Source organism: Stegostoma tigrinum, chromosome 3 (assembly GCF_030684315.1).
Source record: "Stegostoma tigrinum isolate sSteTig4 chromosome 3, sSteTig4.hap1, whole genome shotgun sequence".
NCBI classification, from domain to species: domain Eukaryota; kingdom Metazoa; phylum Chordata; class Chondrichthyes; order Orectolobiformes; family Stegostomatidae; genus Stegostoma; species Stegostoma tigrinum.
Genome location: NC_081356.1, coordinates 27,939,013 through 27,965,733, shown reverse-complemented (window position 1 = coordinate 27,965,733; position 26,721 = coordinate 27,939,013). Strand labels below are relative to the sequence as shown.

Here is a 26,721-nt window from a genome sequence, read left to right as displayed (position 1 = left end):
CTTGATATCCCAACAATTCTGGTTTGGGACTAAAACCCTGAAAAAAAAAGTTACTTAAAGCAGAGTGCATTTAAGCAGGTGTGAGATAACTCCAGGAAGAACTATCTGCAGTTCCAACCCAAAAGACGAAGTTACAAGTGACTTAGACTTACCGAGATGCTAGAGTGTGTGACTGGTCTTAGTCGATGTGTTTTGGTTACTAAACAGAAGCTTTTTTTAAATAAAGTTAAAAGGAATTTTTTTTTAAAAAGTGTTGCATCTACACTTTTACTGTTTTAAAAACATTGAATTTGTATTACAAGTAGATGGTTCAACTTTTACTTTTTTAATCTTCATTTCTGTCAGTAAATATCCCCCAGAAGTTACTTTCTTCTAAAGTTCTAAACTTGCACTAAACATTACATCATCTGCAAAATTATGGATCATCTTCAACTTGCACCTTTCACAACCTCAGCATAATCCAAAAAGGTAATGCTACTAAGATACAGGAAGAAAAAAAAAAGTGGAAAAGCCACTTTAAACATGTAGAAAATAGCAACCAGTTTTTCCCCACTGAAGATCCCAAAAAGGACTAAATGCAATTTTTTTGTGATATTGGTAAAGATGTAACATTGGCTTCAAGACAGCACGGAGAAAGCATCACCTCTTCTTAGAAATAGTGTCATGTCTTTCAGACGTACCTGATGGCATCTTGATTGTCTTTTCTTTTAAAAAGAGACGAGAATACTTTATCTTAAAAGTGTGCAATCAAAAACATTACAAATATTTCCATTTGAAAACTGCAATCAAATGCAGTAGTCTTTACGTTCATCAAATATATTCTATGCGATTTATTTTAACCAGAGGAGTGTACTTTGACAGTACTAGACGAGGGGCTATTTTTGCCTATACATCTGTCCTCCTCCCCTCCAAGACAAACTCTTGTAAATTTGGTTATAAACCTACTGAAAAAAAAAACACATCCACCACCAATATAATTTCTAAGATAATTCTACAGCCAGCATTACTGAAAAAAGGTAGAACTGGACTACCATTGCAGATAGGAGGAGGAGAGGTCCCACTCTTTAGAGTGCTTGCTCTTGTAGACTCAGTGGGCTGCTCTGTAGGAAGCACACAATCAGGATTGCAAGCAGGCTCCTGAAGAGCACCCCATTGGTCAGCAGAGTGAGGCAAATGTAGGGTGTGGGGGCAAGGGGGCTGTAGGCAATGAGAGATGGAGTTCCTGCAATGCAGAGGCTGCAAGAATGATGAGAAGGAATGAAGAGGGGCCTGAGGAGGTACTTTGTGAAAGACACTTCTCAAAAAGATAATACCCTTCCTTCTCACTCTTTCTAAAAACTTTTTTTTAAAAAAATCAGCTCTTGTGTTATGCCTCAGTCAGTAACACTTTTAAGAGACATGTTCATGTTATCATCACTGTATCATAACATGTGACTTGGGAGCTTAATAGTTTCATGCTCCAGCCTACCCCAGGAACATTTGAAGCATGACACTACTGCAAGTGTCAGGTAACCTCAAACATTTGTGCATTACAGCTGCAATAAAGGGCTGTTGTTATCTTGGATACCATGATATTCATACCCAGTTTCTGTTACAAAGGATAACATACACATAACTGCATCAGGTAAAGGCAAACATCATATCAGGTTTGGGAAACCAACCATATTACAGCATGGGCAACGTAATATGGAGTCAATTAAGTTTTTCAAACAATGCTCCATTGACCCTTAGTTTAGATATAGCAGATGGGCTGCAGATTTCACTCACCCCTATTCCAAAACATTGGTTTCAGAAAAACCAATCAGGATGAGCTAGGCACCCACCTAGTTTACACAATAGCCTTTACGCAGACTCCATTTTTCTATAGCACTCAGTCCTATCCACTCGCCTGTTGGCTTTCTCCAATTAGAAGAACAGTCCCAGCTTCTCCATGCAGTCCACGTATCTTAAATGGAATAATTTTCACACATCTGTGTTATCCTCTCTGACAGTCCTCAGGGCCATGTAAAATCCAGCTCAAGATTTAGACTTGAAAATTGAACCCAATTACACAAGTGTGGGGTGGGGGTGGTGTTGGTGGGAGAGAGTGGGCAAGGATAAAGTCACTCAGAGTCAAGCCTGGAGCTTAAACAAGTCATAATTGAGTCGTCATTATTGTAGTGTCATTTTCTGCATTTCAATAAGATAAAAATTGAAGTATTCTACTCATAGGAACAGAAGTAACAACATAACACGTTTGAAAATAAATTCAGTCTCCAAAAGGTAAAAAAAAGGAAATTTAAATATTATTAGGGATCTTACACCAATCACATCTGGGGAGGAGAATTCAAACCTAATTTTTTGGAAAATAGATTTTTCAAACAAACTAAAAGAAAAGACAAATAGTTTGTCACCATAGGTAAAAGGACAGATTGGTTTATCATGGCAAACACCCATTCTATTTCTCTAGATTTGGGTGTTTTACCAAAATACAAATTCCTTTCAAACAATGCACTCCTGGTAATGTCAAAAATGTGATTGCTAGATAATCTAAAAAGGTTTATTTATCTGTACGCTTAACAGAAGTACACTGCAACCCAAACTGGAATTTGCAGAATGTTATCACTATCAGCTACAGAGGTCATGGTTTGAATCACCCAGCATGAAAACATTGACATTACTTCCGTAGTCATTCAAAACTCAGTGCATTGAATCCTGAGCCACACAAAACTAATTCTTTGTACTTAACCTGTATATGACACTATGGAGGACGTTGGTCTTTGGACAGGAAAACAGAGATGTGTGAAAATTATTCCATTTCAGATATGTGGACTGCATGGAGAAGCTGGGATTGTTCTTCTAATTGGAGAAAGCCAACAGGCGAGTGGATAGGACCGAGTGCTATAGAAAAATGGAGTCTGTGTCAAAATCATGCACCTAACTATTCTAAGATAACGAAGTGTGGGGCTGGATGAACACAGCAGGCCAAGCAGCATCTTATGAGCACAAAAGCTGACGTTCATCAGAAAAGCTTATAAAGGGGTACAAGAGCCAATGATTGTGACCGAATTGCCCTTCCAAAAGCAAGCAGCATAGACTTGATGAACCAAATACCTTCTTGAGCTGCATTATAGACATTAATCTTAAAAAAAAAGGAAAAGAAAATCACTCCTCTTAAAAAAAAGCATAAAGCTAGTCATAACATGCTGGCTCTTCACCGCATGCCATTCCCCAACCCTTGCCTGTCACCCTACATGTCCTCTTCCTTGTATAACAATCCAATTCCGTCTTTAAAGCCTGAACTAAAAATTCTACTTCACCATAACTTCAGGCAGTGATAGTTACCAACCACTTGCGGGTTGACGGAAAAAAAGTTCTCATGTCACTTTTCTTTTGCCAATTTCCTCAAATCTGATCCCTCTCATTCTTCCTCTTTCATCAGCATCGACATCTGACAAAACATACAACTGAATTAGCAGGCATGAAGGACAAAAAGAAAGAAAATTCAAGAAAAAGAAATGCAGGTTTAGCAGAGTTCAGCGACAGCCGAGGGTTTAGGCAGAAACTTCAACCTAGCGAAATATCCCAAAGCACTTTGTAGGAGTGATTCTTACATTTTTCTTGTTTAAAAACTGTTTGAACTTGCAAAAATTGAATATTGCAGAAGCTGACTGGTCTATTGATTTGATAGCCAGTGTAAAAGCTAGTCAGAAAAATACAGCCTCAAAAAAAAAATCAGTATTGAGCAGAGATAACTTGCTACTTGATTCAAATTTCCCTTTGTATCAACAATTCTGTTATTTCCAGTTGTCCCTTAAAAACTCACTACACATTTGCAGAATAAAAAAAGTCTCTATTCAAATGTCTGAATGTTTGGGCACTCCATGAATGTCTTATAATGCTTTGACATGTGGCAACAATTAAACTACAAGATCCAAATCCCAGAGAGAGCTGCAAGAAAATTCTACTGGACATCCCTGGGAAAATTGAATTATTTTGTTTCTCATGTTTCCTAGAAAAAGAAACTCATGGAACCCAAAATACAATGAATTGTACTTCACAATTCAAAGGGCAGAAGTAGAGTAACGGTAATATCACAGGACTAGTAACCCAAATGCCTGGGCTATGTTCTGGGACATCGGTTAAAAACCCCCACCATGGCTGTTGATGGCACTTAAAACTTCATTAATAAAATCCTCAGTTGTAAGCAAGTCTCAGTAATAGCGACAAGACCATTTTCATCAACTGTTGCAAAAGTAAAAACTCAGCTGATTCATTGATGTCCTTTAGAGAAGGACATCTGCTGTTTTAAACTGGCCTAGCCTCCGTGCGATTCCAGACCACAATGTGGATGATTCTGAAGTGCCCTCTGAAATGGCCTGATGAACCACTCAGTTCAAGGCCAATTAGGAACAAGCAGCAAATGTTGACTTTATCTGTGATTCCGCCATCTGATCAAAAATCCTACAAAAAGAAGCTTCAAAGCACACAATTTTTAAAAAAACACATGGATTTCTTTAGTACCTTACATGATTGGACAGCATTCTGAAGTATTTACAGCCAATTAGGTTCTGTTCGAAATGAAATTCTTGCTATTTAGCAAACATGGCAGCCTATCGCTGCACAGCAGACTGCCACATGCAGCAATGTGATTAAGGACCAGACAATGTTGTATAAGTGAGGATCTGAAAGAGTTACAGTTGAGGGGTGCCTTCAGCACCACCCAATATAATGTCATCATATGGACTTGGAAAGAACAGCCTAGGATCTTGAGGGTGTAGGACCTACCATTGGGGTCTTCTTCAATCTCTGCAACAAAACTATTGCTTATTATATTAATGTAATCTGTACCTAGTTGCCATCATGGACGAAACTACATCCTGTTTAAGACAAGAGCCTCTTCTCTTTGGACTACCAAATGGTTTTCCTTTAACACATTAGACCAAGAAAGCCCCACTTGGAAAGAGGACAGTGGTAGTGATTCTGTCAGACAGCTCAAACAATGCAAGCTGTAGTAAGGATTAAACTTCCAAACCCAACAGCCTCTTGGGCTGATAATGAGCCTCTCTTTCAGTGGTGCTGACTGAAAGATAAATATTCCCTAGTTCTTCTTTGAAGATATTTCCAGAGAGTTTTACCCCAAGAGAATAATCAGGGCCCAAGTTTAACATTTCATTTGAAAGAATCTCCAATACTGCAACATCCCAGAGTAATGTTGAACCACACAGATATAGCACTTTAAGTGTCGGTGTTGAAACATTTTTGTCTAAACACATGCAAGGTAACAAATTTAGGGAGTCAACCACAAAGTCCAAATAGTTGAGGACAATAGAACTTGTACATTGGAACACGCTTACTGTAACTGACAAAAAAAACTCTGAAGATTGCACAATCAATGCAAATGTACTAAATAGTAAATGTGATATTTTGACAATCTAAGACACACTATGGAAAGAAAGATCGACCATCTGTAACCCAACAGATAGTATATTATAAGAAAGATGAACTTGCATTTATAGAGCACCATTCGTATCTCACTCAAGGGATAAAACACCTTAAGAAATATCTATGTGCAATCCCTTTTGTAATTTGGGAAATACAGTGTCATTTTGTTCCACTCTAGATTTGTGTTCACATTCTGGAGAGGTATATGATCCGACAACTTGGACTTGGAAAAGAATACTGCCAACTGTGCCACAGCAGGTACTTAAGCCAATGGACTTCCATGTTATGCAAAAATTGATTCATATTTTATTCTAGTATTGAGGTCTTATTGAATCACTTCACTTTCATTCAACCATCTTGACTCTTCAATGCCTGTCTGCCACCTTCAAGGCACAAGTCAGGAGTACGAAGAAAAACATTCCTCCCGTCAGGATGAAGGCACCTTCAACAGCATTCGAGAAGCTCAATGCCATTCAATACAAGCAGCCTACTTGATCAGCATTTAATCTACCACCTTAACCATTCATCCCACCACCAACAGCAGACAGCTGCAGCTCTGTGGACCATCTACGAGATGCATCAAATCCCCTTCAACTTCACCGCCTGAGCCAAATTTCTCTACAGCTGAGGGGGACAAGGGCAGCAGACACAAGGGAACACCATCACCTTCAACTCTCCCTCTCAGCCGCAGTGTTGAAATGGAACTATATTGATTCAATAACAGTGAAGGAATGGCAATCATGGAATTTCCTTCCTTACAGACATTTGGGTGTTTCTGCACCACAGACTGCAGCAGTCAAGCTGACTCAAGAGCCATGAAACAAAAATAAAAACTGGCCTTGCCACCAACATTAAGAATAAACTGTAAAACTCCTCTTTCTCTTGGCGTATGTAACAGATGGGAATTCAGAAGCTTGTTAATCCCAGTGAATCAGAGGGACCACATGATGAATCAGTTAGCTACTCCCAGACAGAATTACCTAGCATACAACAATCACCACATGATTGAACATGTTACAACCTGGGTTATAGCAAGAACAAAATTAACACCCAAATATACAACTTGCTTTTTTTAAAAGCCAAAAAAAAAACAAACTTCATGAAAGTGAGGATGAGCAGAAGTTAACCCAATGCATTTGTATGGATACAATATAAAAAGGGGGACTAAACAAACACTATAATTTGAATCAAGCCAAGCTAAAGAAAGTTGTATAAAACCTCTTGGAAGAGATCTTCAGAAAACCAATGCAAAATACAACAATTTTCAACACAGTTAAGACAGCCAGTTTCCTTCACCACCAACCCCCCCCAACTCACCAACCAACTGTTATTCTTTAATGGGAATGTGGTCACCACTGACAGGAGCATCCCTTGACCATCCCCAACTTTCCTTAAACTGAGTGACCTGCTCGGCCATTTCAGAATATAGGATAACAAGGTGTGGAGCTGGATCAACACAGCAGGCCAAGCAGCAGAGGAGCAGGAAAGCTGACATTTCGGCCAAAATGTCAGCCTTCCTGCTGAGTTGATCCAGCTCCACGCCTTGTTATCGCAGATTCTCCAATATCTGCAGTTCCTACTATCTCTGAACCCATTTCAGAATGTGGTTCAGATTCATCCAAATTACTGGGTTTGAACTCACATGCAGGTCAGACCACATTAGGAGAGCAGATTTTCCTTCCTTGAAGGATGGATTTTTACAAAAATTGATTCCGGTTTCATGGCACTGTCACTGGGGCTTGCTTTCAAATCAAATTAATAATTCCAGATTTAAGCCCCACAAGCTGCCTTGGCCACACTTGAACCAATGGTCCAAGAATATTAGACCGGGTCTTATCCATTACCACTACCACCACACCATCCCCTCAAAATGAGGGACCAAATGCAATGGAGAAACATTCCAATATTAGAAACAATAGCTTAATTAGGTGGAAAAAAAGGATATCCCTTAAATATTCAAGCACTGAGCCAAAAGGGGAAGGTTGAAAAGTGGTGGGCTTGCATTAAATAGTTACTTCTCAAAAAGTATTCAACTGAAAATATGACTTTCCATCAGTAACAGTAATTTGTATTTGAAACCCCTTTAATGTAAAGCACAAAGCATTTCACGGAACTATTTATCAAATTAAACTTGCCATTTTGCCACATAAAAGAGTCACGAGCACAGGAAACCTAAAAGGCAAGGTAGCTTTTAGGACATGCCTGCACATGGAGAGACGCGCACAGACAGACATTAAGACAGTGGCAACATGACCCCTGACAGGGCAATGATAAAATCCAGGGAAGAACAAGAGCCCAGATATTGTTTGTTGGTGAGTTGTGTGGCTGCAGAAGATCACAGAGGCTGGAGATAGGGAGGGGCAAGGCCATGGGTAGGCTTGAAATGAGAATGATGCCATCATCGTTCAGCTGGTAATGACCAATGAAAACTGGTTTGAAGAATACACAAGTAGTATAGCAAATTTGGGTGACCAGAGATCTACCAACATTGCATCAACAAAACTGGAAAAATAATAGGAACAATAAAGAATTGAAGATTACCTGTGTAAGTTGATTAATCATCTACAGTCAGAGTTCTGCCAGCAGCCACCCTTGACCTTTTGCAATAAGTTTCACAATAGGCTGCTCTATGACATAATGAACGCAAACTTCCAGAAAGCTCTTGCTAAAGTTCTGCATAAACATGGCTGACATACAAGTTCAAATCAGTGGGTATCACTGTGTGGTTAAGAGATGGATTGAGAAGCTAGTAGCCCCAGTTGTATTGTCAAGGGTGAAAGGTGCTCAGAGTGTAAAGGCGGGGGGGGGGGGGGGGAAAGAGAGAGAAAAGAAGAGGGGGGGGGAGAGAAAAAAAAGAAGAGGGGGGGGAGAGAGAGAAAAGAAGAGGGGGGGGGAGAGAGAGAAAAGAAGAGGGGGGGGAGAGAGAGAAAAGAAGAGGGGGGGAGAGAGAGAAAAGAAGAGGGGGGGGGAGAGAGAGAAAAGAAGAGGGGGGGGAGAGAGAGAAAAGAAGAGGGGGGGGAGAGAGAGAAAAGAAGAGGGGGGGGAGAGAGAGAAAAGAAGAGGGGGGGGAGAGAGAGAAAAGAAGAGGGGGGGGAGAGAGAGAAAAGAAGAGGGGGGGGAGAGAGAGAAAAGAAGAGGGGGGGGAGAGAGAGAAAAGAAGAGGGGGGGGAGAGAGAGAAAAGAAGAGGGGGGGGAGAGAGAGAAAAGAAGAGGGGGGGAGAGAGAGAAAAGAAGAGGGGGGGGAGAGAGAGAAAAGAAGAGGGGGGGGAGAGAGAGAAAAGAAGAGGGGGGGGAGAGAGAGAAAAGAAGAGGGGGGGGAGAGAGAGAAAAGAAGAGGGGGGGGAGAGAGAGAAAAGAAGAGGGGGGGGAGAGAGAGAAAAGAAGAGGGGGGGGAGAGAGAGAAAAGAAGAGGGGGGGGAGAGAGAGAAAAGAAGAGGGGGGGGGAGAGAGAGAAAAGAAGAGGGGGGGGAGAGAGAAAAGAAGAGGGGGGGAGAGAGAAAAGAAGAGGGGGGGGCGAGGGCGAGGGCGAGGGCGAGGGCGAGGGCGAGGGCGAGGGCGAGGGCGAGGGCGAGGGCGAGGGCGAGGGCGAGGGCGAGGGCGAGGGCGAGGGCGAGGGCGAGGGCGAGGGCGAGGGCGAGGGCGAGGGCAACTAAAAATCAAGACATTCTGATTAGGTTAGTGCTCTTCAAATAGGAAAGATGGAGAGGTGACAGGTTAGGGATAGGTAGAGCATAGAAGGTTCCACCAACAAGTTGTGGGCAGTTTCTATAATCTCCATGAAGCAACTCCCCATTTAATGATAGATGCACTTAAAAAGAAAAAGTAGCAGTTGCAAGAGACATTCGAGGGGGCATTAGATGATTATGTGCAGGTTTTTGGGGAAAAGCTAACAGAAAAGCATCAAATCACAATGATCCTAACAGCCGCTGCAGATACAAATGAGCCTCCTTCAAGGAAGTAACACTTGAGAATCTGTAAACAGAAGGACACAGCGAAAGCAAGATGGAGAAAACAGAACGGTGAAGACTGGGGCAAAATAGGAGAGCAGACAAATACTGTACCAGTTTCTGTGCTGTAAATTTCTACATAATACCTGTAGTTTCCCCTGAAAAATGCTGAGTAAGCGGAGGAAGAGGAGAAAGAGAGTGTCATTTATGGCACAGAAGATGGTCATTAAGCCCATAATGGCAGGTCCCCACAGAGAAATCCAGCCAGCACCGCTTCAACATTAAGTCCCCAAAGCCCCACTTAATCATTTCCTTTAAGTGCCATCATTCCTTTCAAAATCATTGACTAATTTTGCTTCCACCACCCTCATGAACAGCAAGTTCCAAATTATTACCATTTGCTGTGTATAAGTTCTCCCTCAGCCTCAAGAGCTTTGAGGTGAAGTTGGTGCTGACTCCTGGCCTCCAGGTGAAGCCCTTTGCAGTCTGGAGGCAAGGTGTTGGCGTGGCCTGGTTTGGAAGGAGAGTGTTATTCTTAACTTTTTACTTCCATGCTTTTCTAATTTATTCCTATGAGATTGTGCTTCTGTACCCAAGATAACAACGGTCTGCAACGCTGGACATTTGCTTTTATTTTTCCCTAAGAATTTGTACTTTAGAGTCTGTACATAGGGACAAATATACTCAAGATGGCACTGTAATTGTTGGCTTGTAAACTTTTCACTGTATTCATGCAAGTGCACATGACAATATAGCTAATACTGATTCCTCACATGCCCAAGTAATTCTTGCCAAAAGCTTTAAACATGGGTCAACTATTTCCAGAGATGACAAAAGACTAGATTTTCCTTGTCTACATTATTGAAGCCAATCATAACCGTTAAACCTCTAGAAAATCTCCTGCAATTTCCTTGCCACAAGGCAGGATCTGAAGTCTTCATGCCACGCTTGTACAAGACTATAATTGGCTTTCAATGACTGCATGTCAAGAGATTTCTCACAATTTCCTTATAATACATATCATAGTTTTTTTTTCCCCCTACTACAGATGCCAAACCAAGATGCCTATTAGTGAGATATATCGTCACCATTTTTTCTTATTGAATCCAGTATTGCAACAATTGTTATGTATTTAGCATCTTCTAAAGCACTGTAAAAACATGAACATAATTAAACAAAAATCTATTGATCAAAAGTCTATAAACCTGCCTCAAACACATTAAATGATGCAGATGTCACTGCACTCAAAGAGTTGCTTTGGTGTTCTCACAGAAAGTAGAGACTGCCCTCTTACCTTTGTCTCAAATGTGCAACTCTTCCCCCGAGCCTGACAATTTTAATCTGTGGTCTCCAGCTCCAAATTCCCCAAGAGGAGAAACATCTCTCGGTATTGCCCTGTCAAAACCTTAGAATCTTAGGAGGTTTCTCAATAATATTCCATAAGACTGAGCAGTGGAAAAACAGTTGACAGAAGAAAGCTAAAAGGTGGCTGTGTCTTAGGACAAGGGGCCAATTATCAGGACCAAAAGGAGAAGGAGAAGTCCCCTGACTCAAAGGGCTACGATTCCTCTAAACACTTCATACCAGAGAGGGCTGCATATGCTCCATAGCAGATTACAAGCAAGGCTACAGCAGGGAAAAAAAAAATTCCTCTCAAGGAATCGAGAGTCACCGGAGTGAAATCAAAAAGATTGGAGAGGAAAACCGAGGCTTTATGGAGGAGATATAGCAAGGTTTACAGTGGGAATGCCAGAGTTAAGAGCCACGTAGATCCTTGCAATGGTTGTGCATTGTTTCACAAGTTTAGTGACTGTTTTATTCATATATTAGGACATCTGGTCAGCATGGACGAGTTGGACCAAAGGTTCTGTTTCCATGCTGTACAGCTCAATGATTTTAAAAGGATTACATTGATCCAGTAGGCATTGAACCACAGAAATTAAAGCACACTGTATCTGTCCCAGAACATTGTGGTTGTGTGCTTTAGTTCATTAGAGAGATCGGAGTTGCAGTGGCAACAAGAACTTTTAAATGCATATGTCCTCTGTGTCTACAAATAGCACTGATCAAGGTTTCAATGTTGTTAGTCTCACATGTATAACCAGGAATATCTCTCACTCCACAATCGACACATAACAGAAGGATTTATTTTGGTGATGTCAATAATGCTTTCATTTGCCAGAGTCCATCTCAAAAGACAGAGCTTCTGGCTGCACTGTCATCCCAAAGCATTGGGATCCATTCCACTTCACCTTTATGTATTTTTTTTAAGTTCAAGGTGTTGTTATTTCCTTGGACTTTCAAAATGACAAATGTTAACCTCCATTATGACAAAAAACATTTCATATCCATTTCATATAAACAATCCAGAGATAACAGTGTGGAGCTGGAGGAATACAGCAGACCACACAGCATCAGAAGCAGGAAAGCTGATGTTCCGGATCAGGACCCTTCTTCAGAAAAACTTTTTTCATTTTTCTGAAGAAGGGTCCGGACCCAAAACGTCAGCTTTCCTGCTCCTAACGCCTGGCCTGCTGCGTTCCTCCAGCTCCACACCTGTTTTGTTATCTCTGACTCCAGAATCAGCAGTTCTTACTATCTCTGATATAAGCAATCCACACTCCTTTCTTCACACTAATCCCAAATCTATGCTCCAATTACAACTGAGTGACAATTTTGCTTAGTTTACCTTCTCACAAGCCATTAAGAATTTTGAAAAGCTTTCACTCATCTGTAAAGATTACTCTCTTTAAACTTGCATCATAAAAACTTATGATCCTTCACTCAAGGCATCATTTCAATGAATCTGCACTGTACCTTTAAACACAACTACCACACATTCTAAATGGAAAGACCATGCTGCACACCATACTTGACTGCAACTTAGCTAATTCAATGTCACTTCCTATCTTGACTTAATATTTAACATAAATTGAGCCCAAAAATGTACTGCACTGATATTCAATAACAATGCTTCATCCTCCTTTGTACTTACATTCAACATTTTACTTTTGCATATGTAACTACATGCATATTTGCTGCAGGGCTAGAAGTTTGTGGACCTAGCTCATTTATTTTTTTTAACCAAAAAAAATCCCACACTTAATTGTGAAATTAATACAGATGGTTAAAAAAGGCATTCTATTTTTCAAACATTAAAACGAGACGACAGAAAGGTTTACAGATAAAAGGTGAAAATAATCTCATCAGTTCAGTCCCTGGGCAACTTGCCTTTCTAAGCCAACTGCTGGTCACTCATTCCCAACATTTCAACACAAAAATTAGAGCTTGTTGAAGTGATCACTCCCACTACAGGGGGCGTTGCTTCAGAACAAACAAACAATCAAGTGTATTTAAAATGAAGAGGGAAAGCATGTCACTTCATCAGTCGAAACGACTAAGCCTCCAGTCACCAAATTCTTTCATTCACTTCCACCTTAAATCAGCGCACTGCTCTAGCAGATAAGTAATTCAAACAAGGTGTGATGTTCGTTTTTTGTGCGCTGCGGTAGCAAAGATTGAAAATTATACTTGACCTCGTTTAAAAAAAACAAATTCAATCTTCCTACTAATCACAAGCTTACAATACAGGGCGATTTAATCCATCATAACATTGCCAGCTCTTTGAAAGAATAGGTCCCATTCTTTTCACACAAGACCTTGCAATTACCAAGCGTACGCACAATTTAATACTAGCCAACTTTATTTAATTCTAGAATTAAGTATAAGCCACGTACGTGGGAATACAATTTTCCCTCGAAAAGGGAGGAATGTATGCATTATGTTTAAAACTAAAATTTAATTAAGCGTTTTTCCTTCCCAAAAAAGAAGTGAACGATTTACCAGGTTAAATTGCATTGTTTAAGCGAAACACAAAGGACGGCAGCAATTGGTCAAAAAGATGCTAATTAATTCACCTCGCTTCGCCTGACGGGCATTTCCTGATGAAGCGACGGGCTAGGTTTGTTCCCAGCTATCCTTCACATCAGAACTGGTTTGAATCCGTATTCAGATAACCTCTCCTTCCTCACAATGAACTTAGTTGCAGATTAAAATAAAGTTGCTCTACCTTTCCCCGCCCCTAAAACTGCGGAGGTTTCCGTGAAACTCCCAGATCAGCTGCTCTCCACATTCTTATTCAAGATTCGGGAGCTTCCACTGCAGCCGAGGGGGGAGGCTGATGCAGGACCACTTCAACCTCGATCGAAGCGTTCTGAACCTTCTTCATTACATTGGCTGGAAAGTACACTTTTCTCTCATTCACTGAATAAATGTGTCGTGGAACGTTTCAAAACCGGTGGGTGTGCGACCCCCTTCGCCCTGTTGTACCTACCCCACAACCGTGTGCTGCTCTATGTGTAGCAAAGGGTGGGAACGCCCAGTATAAATTCGGAAATCTGGGACCACGTCATTCCGAGGATTCAGCGACAGAACTCGCGTTTGGAAGTAGCGCAGGATTTAACCGGAAAATAAATTTCATACAGGATACTAGCAAAACGTTCAATGAGTAATCTTTGTGTCCTTTGAGTTTCGGGATTGAAGTTTTAAATCCTTCTCGCACAAAACCCAGACTAACGCCCTAGTAATAATAATAAAGGACAGGTGCTGTTTCGGATGAGATAATCATTGGCTTTCTGAGGGAAAAAAAAGATGAATAGCAGTGAAGATGTCTTAGTTAGTTCATATCCCTCAACCAATATCAAGGAAACAGATGCTAGCTACGGGAGCCTTCCAAGATAATAAAATGTGAGGCTGGATGAACACAGCAGGCCAAGCAGCATCTCAGGAGCACAAAAGCTGACGTTTCGGGCCTAGACCCTTCATCAGAGAGCAGGATGGACATGTTGTCTGAGGAATGGGAGGGGGAGTTGAAATGGCTCGCGAATGGGAGGCGCAGTTGTTTACTGCGAACCGAGCGGAGTTGTTCTGCAAAACAGTCCCTAAGCCTCCACTTGGTTTCCCCAATGTAGAGGAAGTCACACCATGTACAGCAGATGCAGTATACCACATTGGCGGATGTGCAGGTGAACATCTGCTTGATGTGGAAAGTCATCTTTGGGGCCTGGGATGGGGGTGAGGGAGGTGGTGTGGGGGCAGGTGTAACACTTCCTGCGGCTGCAGGGTAAAGTGCAGGGTGTGGTGGGGTTGGAGGGGACTGTGGAGCAGACAAGGGAGTCGCAGACAGACTGGTCTCTCCAGAAGGCAGACAAGGGTTGAGATGGAAAAATGTTTTTGGTGGCGGAGTCGGATTGTAGATGGCAGAAGTGTCGGAGGACGATGCGTTGTATCCGGAGGTTGGTGGGGTGGTATGTGAGGACTAGGGGGATTCTCTTTGGGCGGTTATTGAGAGGATAGGGTGTGAGGGGTTAGGTGCCATAAATGCGGGAGATATGGTCGAGGGTGTTCTTGACCACTGCAGGGGGGTCTGAAGTTGCGGCCCTTGAAGAACGAGGACATCTGGGATGAACGGGAGTCAAATGCCTCATCCTGGGAGCAGATGCAGCAGAGGCGAAGGAATCGGCAATAGGGCATGACATTTTGGCAGGAAGGTGGGTGTGAGGAGGTGTATTCCAGGTAGCTGTGGGAGTCGGTAGGCTTGAAATGGACATCAGTTTCTAGCTGGTTGCCTGAGATGGAGACAGAAAGGTCCAGGAAGGTAAGGGATGTGTTGGAGATGGTCCAGGTGAACTTGAGGTTGGGCTGGAAAGTGTTGGTGAAATGGATAAACTGTTCAAGCTCCACTTGGGAGCATGGGGCGGCACCAATGCAGTCAATGTAACGGAGGAAGAGGTGGGGTTTGGGGCCTGTGTAGGTGCGAAAGAGGGACTGTTCCACATAACCTACAAAGAGGCAGGCATAGCTTGGGTCCATGTGGTTACCCATGGCAACCCCCATAGTCTGTAGGAAGTGGGAGGAATCGAAAGAGAAGTTATTGAGGGTGAGGACGAGTTCGGCTAGGCGGATGAGGGTGTTGGTGGAGGGGGACTGGTCAGGCCTGTGGGACAGGAAGAAGCGGAGGGCCTTGAGGCCATCTGCATGGGGAATGCAGGTGTATAGGGACTGGATGTCCGTGGTGAAAATGAGGTGTTGGGGATCAGGGAATTGGAAGTTCTGGAGGAGGTGGAGGGCGTGTATGGTGTCATGGATGTAGGTGGGGAGTTCCTGGACCAAGGGGGAGAAAATGAAGTCCTGATATGTGGAGAGATAATGGGAACTGCAGATGCTGGAGAATTCCAAGATAATAAAATGTGAGGCTGGATGAACACAGCGGGCCGAGCAGCATCTCAGGAGCACAAAAGCTGACGTTTCGGGCCTAGACCCTTCATCAGAGAGGGGGATAGGGAGAGGGAACTGGAATAAATAGGGAGAGAGGGGGAGGCGGACCGAAGATGGAGAGTAAAGAAGATAGGTGGAGAGAGTATAGGTGGGGAGGTAGGGAGGGGTAGGTCAGTCCAGGGAAGACGGACAGGTCAAGGAGGTGGGATGAGGTTAGTAGGTAGATGGGGGTGCGGCTTGGGGTGGGAGGAAGGGATGGGTGAGAGGAAGAACCGGTTAGGGAGGCAGAGACAGGTTGGACTGGTTTTGGGATGCAGTGGGTGGGGGGGGGGGGGGGGAAGAGCTGGGCTGGTTGTGTGGTGCAGTGCGGGGAGGGGATGAACTGGGCTGGTTTAGGGATGCAGTAGGGGAAGGGGAGATTTTGAAACTGGTTAAGTCCACATTGATACCATTAGGCTGCAGGGTTCCCAGGCGGAATATGAGTTGCTGTTCCTGCAACCTTCGGGTGGCATCATTGTGGCAGTGCAGGAGGCCCATGATGGACATGTCATCTCGAGACTGGGAGGGGGAGTGGAAATGGTTTGCGACTGGGAGGTGCAGTTGTTTGTTGCGAACTGAGCGGAGGTGTTCTGCAAAGCGGTCTCCAAGCCTCCGCTTGGTTTCCCCAATGTAGAGGAAGCCACACCGGGTACAGTGGATGCAGTCTGCAGTTATGGGAGCCTGTTGTGTTCCAACACTGCAGTGTTGACAGTACTTCGTGGCCTTTAGGGTGTCGGGGGTTTTACGTGATGCTACAGATGTGCAAGTTGTTTCGACGCCCACAATGAAGTTTATAAATCCAAATTATGATATTACTGTAACAGTCTTGGTAGTACCCACTAAACAGCAAAAGCCTCGAGTGTGCCAACAGGCATCGTAGGCTTCGTAGTCACCTCGGTGCAGAAAGTTCAAATGGGGGGGGGGGGTGGTGAAAATGAGACAGGGGAGCATAGGGATCGTAGGGAAAGGGGGTAGCCTATCTGTTCCCACAAATCCCTAAACATTACGTTAAAGTTCCCCTTATCTGCGAAAAAACTTCAAACTTACACATGCCTCCAAGGAAGGCCCCTAATGTGTGTATGTATATAAAAAGGCACACGATGCAAGTTATATACCAAAAGGCACTGTTGAACCAATTTATGACGGCATTATGGACAATATCCGGGCTTGGGAACAGATCAGAGGCAAATAAATCTCATGCCACAAGAACAAGATAGTATCGAAGCATCTCACCATAATGGTCCATAGCTGAACTCTCCACTGTGAACATCCTTATGACATTGACCAGAAATTTAACAGAACCAGCCACGTAAAATACAACGGGCAAGTGGCAAGTCAGAGGCTGAAATCTCGGCAGCAAGTTTTTCACCTCCTAATACCTCAAAGACCAGCTACTATATACAAAGCATAATGCAGGAATGTGACTGAATCCCAAATAAAAACCGGGAGGACTGCAGATGCTCTAAAATCTAGGCTCAATAATTTTCCAGCCTAAACTCTCCCATGTCCTAGCCCCCTACCCCAGACATCAGGCCCTGTTAGGACATAGCCTGCCACTACACACTACCTATTGTTAGATACTAACAGTCCCCATTAACAGCTGTTCACTCTCCTAACCAGATCATTATCAACTCCTTTGTCTATACAATCGCTCTTCTCTCTCTTCTGCCTCTATCCTATCATTTACTCCTTCCCCCTCCGTTTTTCTGCATATAAACCAACATGTTCCAGGCTACCATCAGCTCTGAAGAAGGGTCACCGGACCTGAAATGTTAACTGATTTTTTTCTTCACAAATGCTGCCCAACCTGCTGAGCTTTTCCAGCAACTTCTGTTTTTGTTGCGTGGTTGAATACTTTCCATTTTCCAGGATAAATTCAACTCTGCAAATACTCAAGAGGTTGAGCATCATCCAAGGCAATACAATTTATTTGATTGACACCCCAACCACTACCTTCAATATTCACGCTCTTCACCACTGATTCATGATGGCAACAGTGTGGTCCATCTTAGGATGCACAGCAAGAACTCATCAAGTTTTCTTCAACAGCATCTTTCAAATCCATAACCCCTGCCAGCTTGAAGGACAAGGGCAGTATATGCACCTGTGCCTTTCCCTCCAAGTCACACGGCATGGCCTGCACAGAGTGGATGTTGGGAAGATGTTTCCATTGGTAGGAGAGACTAGGACCGAGTGCATAGCCTTAGAGTAAAGGGAAGACCTTTTAGAATGGAGTTAAGGAGAAATGGCTTCAGCCAGAGAGTGGTGAATCTATGGAATTCACTGCCACAGAAGATTGTGGAGGCCAGATCATTGAGTACATTTAAGACTGAGATAGATAGGCTCTTGATTATCAAGGGAAGAAAGCAGGAGAATGGGATTGAGGAACTTATCAACCACGATTGAATGGTGGACCGGACTCAATGGATTAATGGCCTAATTTCTGCTCCCATGTCTTATCGTCTTATGGTCTTATGCACCAACTACATAAAAAAACTGAGGATGCTGTAAATTAGGAACAAAAACAAAATTGTTGGAAAAGCCCAGCAGGTCTGGCAACATCTATGAAAGAAAAAACAGAGTTAACGTTTTGGGCCTGGTGACCCTTCCTCAGAACTGTGTTGCCTGCATGCCTACTACATTGCCATTCTTTCACTATTACTGAGTCAAAACCCTGGAAATCTCTCCCTAACAGCACAATCTGTATGTCTAAATCATGAAGGCTGCAGTGGTTCAAGAAGGAAACTCACCACTGCTGTAAGGATCAATTGGAAATGAGAAATAAATGCTGGTTTTGCCAGCAATGCTCACAAATCCATGGAATCTAAATAAGAAGAACATACATTTATATGAAGTAAAACATCCTCAGAAATGTCACAGGAGCAGACTGCTCAGCCCACCCTAAAATGTTAGGCCTGAATCCAGTTGGGAAAACTAATTTGACAAAATTAATAATTATTATTTTCTAAGTGAAAGAAAACTAAAATTGAAAATATATTTTGCTTTTTGAAAATAAGTCATGTGAAACCTTGCAATATGCAGTTTTGGTAGAAATGTTGTGTAAATATGTAAGAACACCTGACTATTGAGACTAGCTGTACCCTGCTTGCTCTGAAAACAACATGGGGTCTTTAGTGATAATAGGACCTGCTGATGCTGGAGAATCTGAGATAACAAGGTGTGGAGCTGGATGAACACAGCAGACCAAGCAGCATCTTAGGAGCAGGAAAACTGATGTTTCGGGCCTAGACCCTTCATCAGAAATGGGGGAAGGGAAGAGGGTTCTGAAATAAAGAGGGGAGGTGGATCAAAGATGGACAGAGGAGAAGATAGGTGGAGAGAAGACAGACATGTTAAAAAGGGGCAGGGATAGAGCCAGTAAAGGTGAGTGTAGGTGGGGAGGACGGACAGACCTGATGAAGGGTCTCAGCCTGAAACATCGGCTTTCCTGCTCCTAAGATGCTACTTGGCCTGCTGTGTTCATCCAACTCTACACCTGGTCATCATGGAGTCTTTAGCCTTGACTTTTTGACAAGTTGTTCAGATTCTGTTCAAGTGGAATAAATTGATGCTGACTGCCTGCTCAAAAATGTGAATTATTAACTACAGAAGAAAATGTTTCAAAAACACTAAGATTTTGAGTTATATCTACACTAAAACTGGTCCTGCTGTGTCACCAATTTTGGATACATTTGTTTCTAGAGGTTTTGTCATGGGACCCCTTTTATAATCCCATACATTTAAACTTCCCTGCCCTGTTAAAAACCTCAATTTGTTTATGAATTTTAATAACTCAGCTGACTGTCAAGTATGGATCTGTAACTTTCTTTCAAATTACTTGATAACATAGTAGCCCTACACTTCCGAATTTACTCTTGACAAAGTGATAGTAGAAGTCAAAGTGCAAGTCTAAAACTATGGCAAGTTGATTTCAATGTAGGTTGATATGATGTCATCCATTTTGGACTTAAGAGAGACAAAACAGGCTAACTTTTAGATGGTTAAAAGCTAGAACAGTGGAGATCTAAATAGACTTGAAAATCTAAGTACATATCATTAAAATAGCATGAACTGGTACATAAAATAAGGAAAAGGATTAATGCAATACTGGGTTATATATCCAGAGGACTATATGCAAGTAGATAGATGTAATGATTGAGAGATATATAAAGCCCAATGTATAAAACATCTGGGACAGTACTCAGCATCACACCTCAGGAATTATATATTTTCAATGGAGGCAATGCAGCATCGACTTATTAGAATTAACTCCTGAACTCTAAGTGTTAATTGAGGAGAGATTACACAATCTAAGGCTTGATTGCCTTAAATTTAGAAGATTGCGGAGTGATTTGATTGAAGTTTTACAGTTGTTAAGGGGAACAGAAAGGGTGGGTAGAGAGAAACTTTTGCTGGAATGCCTAGGGCCAGAGGGCTTGTCAAAAAAATAAGTGACAGGCTTTCTGGGACTGGAGCAAAGAAACATTTATACAGTCAAATGATAATAATAAATTCACAAATGATAACTGGCACTAGATCAATTGCTGATTTTAATACTGGGATTGACAAATGTTTTGTTAACCAAAGATATTAAAAGGATATGGGGGAGGTGGTCATACGGAATTTCATCAAAATCAGCTGTGATCACATTTCAATTCTGCTTCCTGTGGTGATGCAGCTATTTCAATGACAATGTTTTAAAGTGTAACAGAAACAGAAAGTGATGGAGAAACTCAGCAGGTCTGGTAGCAGCTGTGGAGCGGGAAACAGAGCCAGTGTTTTGATCCAGAATGCTTCAGAACACAGTCACTGGACTGATATCATTAACTCTGCTTTCTCCCCACAGGCTTTAAGTATATTGAAGTCATCATTGGACAAGCATATGGATGTACATGGAATAGTGTAGGTTAGATGGGCTTCAGGTTGGTATGACAGGTCGGCACAACATCGAAGGCCAAAGGGCCTGTACTGTGCTGTAATGTTCTATGTTCTATGAATAGTGGAACAGCCTGAGGGGGCTGACGGTCTTCCATTGTTTCCTATGTAAAAGCTCCCTATTGTGTGACTTACATGATGTTAGAGTGACAATACAACAGCTTTTAATAAACCCCTCCCTAATATTTTTACAACAAATAAAAAGTCTTCATCATTTTACTCTCAAGTGCTGTTCCCTTCAGTGTCCGAAATAAATCTTCAGTTCCTTGAGACCCCAAGGCTTGGCTCCAATCTGGCAAAAATGTGTTCATGCTACCTGATCTTGTTGCATCAGATAGGAGCTTTCCTCGAGACGGCCATGTACCTGATAATACAAATACAATTTGATGTTGTTTGTCCTCAATGCAGTAAAACCTTCTCATGTGTTGCTTCTACCAAAATATGAGTCCAAGCCACATGAGGAGGTATTAAGAGAAATGACCTAAAGCTTTGTCAAAAAGGTAGATTTACAGTGAGGTAAATGAGGACATGGAAGTGGAGAAGTTTAAAGAGAGAGTTTCAGAATTTAGGGCAGCTGAAGGCAGTTTGGCTCATAATGGAGAGATTAAAACTGGACATGCTCAAGAGGCCAGTTTTGGATATACTTAAGAAGATTGCAAAGTTGGAAGAGCTGACAGAGATATAGATCATGGAGGGGTTTTAAAACAAGGATGTTAATTTTAATATTGAAGTGCTGGAAGGCCACAAGCCAATGTAGATTAAAAAGTGCAGAGGGTGATAGGAGCTTGCTTTCAGCTATAACTATTTAAAAAATATAAACAGCAGGGAGGGGAGTGTCTCCATTCATTTAAACACTGATGTTAAGGATAGCTAGGTTAATGAAACTCAGATACATTGAATATAATTGTGCTGATTGAGATTGAGGTTACTGTAGATTTGAAATGCAGCAATGCCCAGAGGTTATTGTTCTAGGTCACAGCCAGACACTGCACTGCAAAATAGCTGACAAGACCATTGGACAAATCAATGCATTTAATTTAAGCATTGGCTCCTGCGGTTGAATGACAGCTTCTACTTTTTTTAAAATTAGGAGCAATCGAAATGTCCGACGTGTGGTTGTGAAGCACTCAGATGCAACTGTGGCTCACAGGGTCGTACCTTGCCTCTGACTCAGAAACGTATGGTTTTCAGTCCCATTTCAGAGACTTAAGTGCACAACCTGAGCTGATATTTCTATTGCTGCATTGAAAAAAATGCTGCCCTGTGGGAAGTGCTGTCTTTTAATGCAATGTCAAACTGAGACCATGCCTGCAGCCTCACAGGACATTCGAGGCACTATTTTGAGAAACAGCAGGGAAGTATTTTCTTCCTCGTGTCCTGCTGAAATATTTATCACTGAAGCAGCATTACTGAAGACAAATAGTTATTTGTAAGAGCTTGCTGTGTGAAATCTGGCTGCTACATTTACAGTACAGTAATTATACTTTATGAATCTCAATGTAAAATGCTTTGGGATATCCTGAGGTTGTGAAGGTAATGTGCGTATCTCTTTAAAAATAAAATGCAGAGTTTAGTCAAAAGGACAGTAAGACCATAAGACATTGGAGAAGAAGTACGCCACTCAGCCCATCAAATATGTTGTGCCATGCGGTGCAATCATGGCTGATCTAATAATCTTCAACCTCCACTTTCCTGCCTTTTAGCCATAAATTTGATTCCCTTGCAGATTAGAAATCTGACCGCCTCAGCCTTGAATACTACTTAACAACTCAGCCACACCAATCTTCTGTGGTAAAGAATTGCAAAATTCACTGCCTTCTGAGAGAAGGAGTTCCTCCTCACTTCTTTCCTAATTTGGTGACCCTTTCTCTGAGATTATGCCCTCCAGTTCTAGACTGTCTTACAAGGAGAAACATCATTTCCACATCTATTCTGTCCTCAGAATCTTGTACGTTTCAATAAAGTTACCAGTCAATTTTTTGAACTCCAATGAGTTCTGTCCCAGCCGACTCAACTTCTGCTTGTACGACAGTCCCTCCATACCCAGTGTCAGCCTAGTGTACATTCTCCAGAATGTCTCTAATGCCAGCATATCTTTCCTTAGATAAGTGGCCCAAAACTGTTGACAGTATTCCAGCTGTGGTCTGTCTAGTGCCTCGTACAGTTTTAGTAAGCCATTCCTATTTTTATACTCCATTCCAATTGAAATAAGGGCCAACAATCCATTTGCCATCTCTAATATTTGCTGAACCTGTATGCAAGCTTTTTATGATTTATGGACGAGGATTCAACAATCACTCTGTTCTGTAGCTTTTGTGCTATCTTGTTCCATTGAAATAATATTCAGTTGCTTTATTCTTGCTGCCAAAGTGCATAACCTCCGATTTTCCCAAATTATTTGCAAGGTCTTTGGCCTATTCACTTAACCTGTCTAACCTGTCAGACTCCTTGTGCCATCCAAACCATTTTCCTTCCCACCTATTTTGGGTCATCTCAAGTTACTTTCTTCATCCAAGTCATTAATATATATTGTACATAATTGTGGCACCAGTACCAATATCTGTAGCTCTCGAAAGGTTACAGGTTGCCATCCTGAAAATTCTCCTTCATCCCAACTCTCTGTCTTCTATTAGTTAGCCAATCCTCCATCCCTGCTAATATTGTATCTTCAACACCCTGCGTTCTTATTAAGTAGCTTTAAATGTGATATCTTGTCAAGAGCCTTCTTAAAATACAAATATATTGCAGTTCACTATCTCCCTTCAATAAGTGTATGATATACTCATAGCAAAATTTGCTAGTGAAGTGGATTATCTAGGCCTACTTGGTTGAGTACTTGATTCTTTTATTATATAGAAATTGGATTACATGGTTATTTTGCCTTTTGAGTTAATACGTTTGGAACAAAATAAAGAACAACAACTCATCTTCACACAGTACTTTTAGCCCAGTAAATATTCCAAAATATTTCACTGCAGCATTAATAAACAAAATTTGACACCGAGCCCATATGGGCAGATGTTAGGGCAGGTGACAATAAGCTTGATCAAAGTGGTAGGGTCTAAGGAATGTCTTAAAAGGAGAGAAAAAGGTAGAGTGTTTCTGGGAGGGAATTTCAAAGTTTCATGTCCAGGCAACTGAAAGCACAGACTCAATGAAAATGAGCTGAAGGTAAACACTGGAGATCTCAGAGGTCTGCATATTACAGTGATGGAGGACAGAGACTGCATTAAACACAATGATGAGAATTTTAAAGTTGAGGCATTGTTGAAGTGGGAGCCATGTAAGAGAAACAATAGGAGGAAACCATCCTGTAATGTATTCAGTTGCGCCAATCAATGATGTGAAAGTAGATTACTAGTCACTAAATCATCTATATGTATACAATGAAATGTTATTTTCTGACAGGCTGTCATCCAACTTAATCACTTGCTAAGCACTGGATGTTTTTACCATAACCTGAAATTTAAAATGGCAAATATTCTAAAAACGTAAAACAGCCACTTTCAATATAATTCATCATGCAAAAGCCAAGTCAATAACATTGTAAAATAGAACATGAATTCTGCTGATGCCAGTTTTTCTCTTGAGAATAGGCTTACCAAACACCTACGCTCGGTTTGCAATAAACGACTGCACCTCCCAGTCGCGAACCATTTTGACTCCCCCTCCCGTTCCTTAGACGACATGTCCATCGTGGGCCTCCTGCAGTGCTACAATGATGCCACCCGTAGGTTGCAGGAACAGCAACCCACATTCCGCTTGGGAACCCTGCGGCCCAATGGTATCAATGTGGATTTCACCAACTTCAAAATCTCCCCTCCCCTACCGCATCTCAAAACCAGCCCAGCTCGTCCCGCCTCCCTACCCTGTTCTTCCTCTCTCCTATCCCCTCCTCCCACCTCAAGCCACATCTCCATTTCCTACCTACTAACTTCATCCCGCCCCCTTGACCTGTCCGTCCTCCCCGGACTGACCTATTCCTTCCCTACCTATACTCTCCTCTCCACCTATGTTCTCCTCTATCCATCTTTGGTCTGCCTCCCCCTCTCTCCCTATTTATTTCAGAATCCTCTCCTCATTCCCCTTTTCTGATGAAGGGTCTAGGCCCAAAATGTCAGCTTTTGTGCTCCCGAGATGCTGCTTGGCCTGCTGTGTTCATTCAGCTCCACACTTTGTTATCTCGGCTTACCTACAGTGTCTTTTTGGCAGTTTCTTCAGTCATTCAGGAGCTGGGAGCATACATGACAAAGCCAGCATTTATTGTCCATCCTGAAGTGCTTGTGAAAAGGTGATGGTAAGCCATCTTCTTGAACCACTGCAGTCTGTGTGATGAATGCTACTTTGTTGTAGTGATTCTGTACAAATTGCTAAGACATTTCAGAGGACATTTAACAGTCAACCACGTAATTGTGGGTCTGAAGCCATATATAGTTCAGACCATGTAAGAATGGCTAGTTTCCTACCCTGAAGGTCATTTGTGAACCAGATTATTTTTTAAAATCACAATCCAGTAGCTTCATAATCACAATGATTGATGATAGTTTTATATTCTGGAGTTATTTAAACATCTGAAGTCAACTTTTCTAGCAGACATGATCATTTGTCCATTGCTCCAGGTTATCAGTTTAAGTAATGGTAATGCTCCCATTCTGCAGAATATTATAATGTCCATTTATCCATATATATTTTTATTGACTTTCCTTTTTAATTTTGTGTCCCCATCATCTTCATGCTCTTTCTTTATTGAAAGGACAGATTGTTTCTTCCCAGAGTTCTTATTATTGATATGGACCAGATATATAAATATGGAGACTACAAGAACAGATTGGGGTGGAGTTCTCTCGCAAGAACCTCTCCTTTTTGCCAGAAAATAATACACCTTTGAGGCAAATTTGAAGGCAATTGCACTATTTGATCAACTGGAAGGTTGGAATTGGGACCTTTGCAAATAACTTTGATCAAGTTTTGGGAAGGAAAACTCTAGAGTGGACTTCCCACCTGAGGCTAGTTGAGATTCTTAAGTAGCCATTTAAGTGTCTTACCACACTGCTATCAATTTAATACTAGTAGAGGGCAGGATACATGCTAGGAGCAGCACGGTGGCTCAGTGGTTAGCACTGCAGCCTCACAGCGCCAGGGACCCGGGTTCAATTCCAGCCTCAGGCGACTGTGTGGAGTTTGCACATTCTCCTGTGTCTGTGTGGGTTTCCTCCCACAGTCCAAAGATGTGCAGATTAGGGTGGATCAGCCATGCTAAATTGTCCGTAGTGTGTTCAGGGGTGTGTGGGTTATAGGGGGATGGTTCTGGGTGGGATGGTCCAAGGGTCAGTGTGGACTTGTTGGGCCAAAGGGCCTGTTTACACACTGTAGAGAATATAATCTAATCCCAGGAGGCCAGCCAGCAAACTCGGCTTTATCCATCTGATTACAACCAGCATAACTCAGTGAAAATGAATGCACAGTAATATAGGTCCAAGACAGAATGGCATGTGATTTTGAGTTGAATCTGCAGATGGTGGTGGTCCTGTGCATCTGCTGCCTTTGTCCTCATCAGGTAATAACATTTGTGGTTTTGGAAGGTGCTGTCTAAACAGGCTTGAAAGCAGTTTGCAAATTCATTTTGTACATTTTGCAGTCCAATTTGAAAAACAAAAATCTGTCTTTGTAATAAAAATGCATGGATGCCTTTTATTCTTGGGAACTGGAAAGACAAAAAAAAACCCATCTGTTCAGTCACAATGACTATAGAAAGAGGAAACATGCTGAGGTCTTTAAATGACTTCATAGCATTGCAAATGTGTACTTTATTCATATTTGGGCAGTGAACTTTCCTGAACAAAGTTTGGTTTGATTAAACGCATCATGAAAGTTACCAATGAGTGCCAGAAAACTATCTAATTGGTTTCATTTGGAAACCCAAGCTAAATTTTCAGTTGTACTAAAACCTTCTAAACCCATGATGACTGCCATCTAGGAGGGCAATGGCAGCTGTTACATGGGAACACCACCTACTGTAATTTTCTCTCCAAGTCACTCACTTTCCTGACTTGGAAATGTATTGCTGTTCCTTTAGTGTCACTGGGTCAAAATCCTGGAC

The 26,721-nt window shown here is 42.0% G+C and overlaps 1 protein-coding gene across 3 annotated transcripts in view; it reads right to left on the bottom strand.

The window, feature by feature from the left end:
* Positions 1–26,721, bottom strand: part of LOC125450835 (tight junction protein ZO-2-like) — a 121,929-nt gene that overhangs the window by 85,743 nt on the left and 9,465 nt on the right. The window contains exon 1 of one of the 3 annotated variants that reach the window (XM_048527153.2): positions 13,441–13,497. The exons of 1 other annotated variant lie outside the window; for it this stretch is intronic. Coding sequence is in view for 1 of the 2 variants with exons in the window: in XM_048527146.2 (XP_048383103.2) it covers positions 13,289–13,309 (21 nt within the window). In the remaining variant the exon portion in view is untranslated. One more of the 3 variants, XM_048527146.2, reaches the window with a different exon arrangement.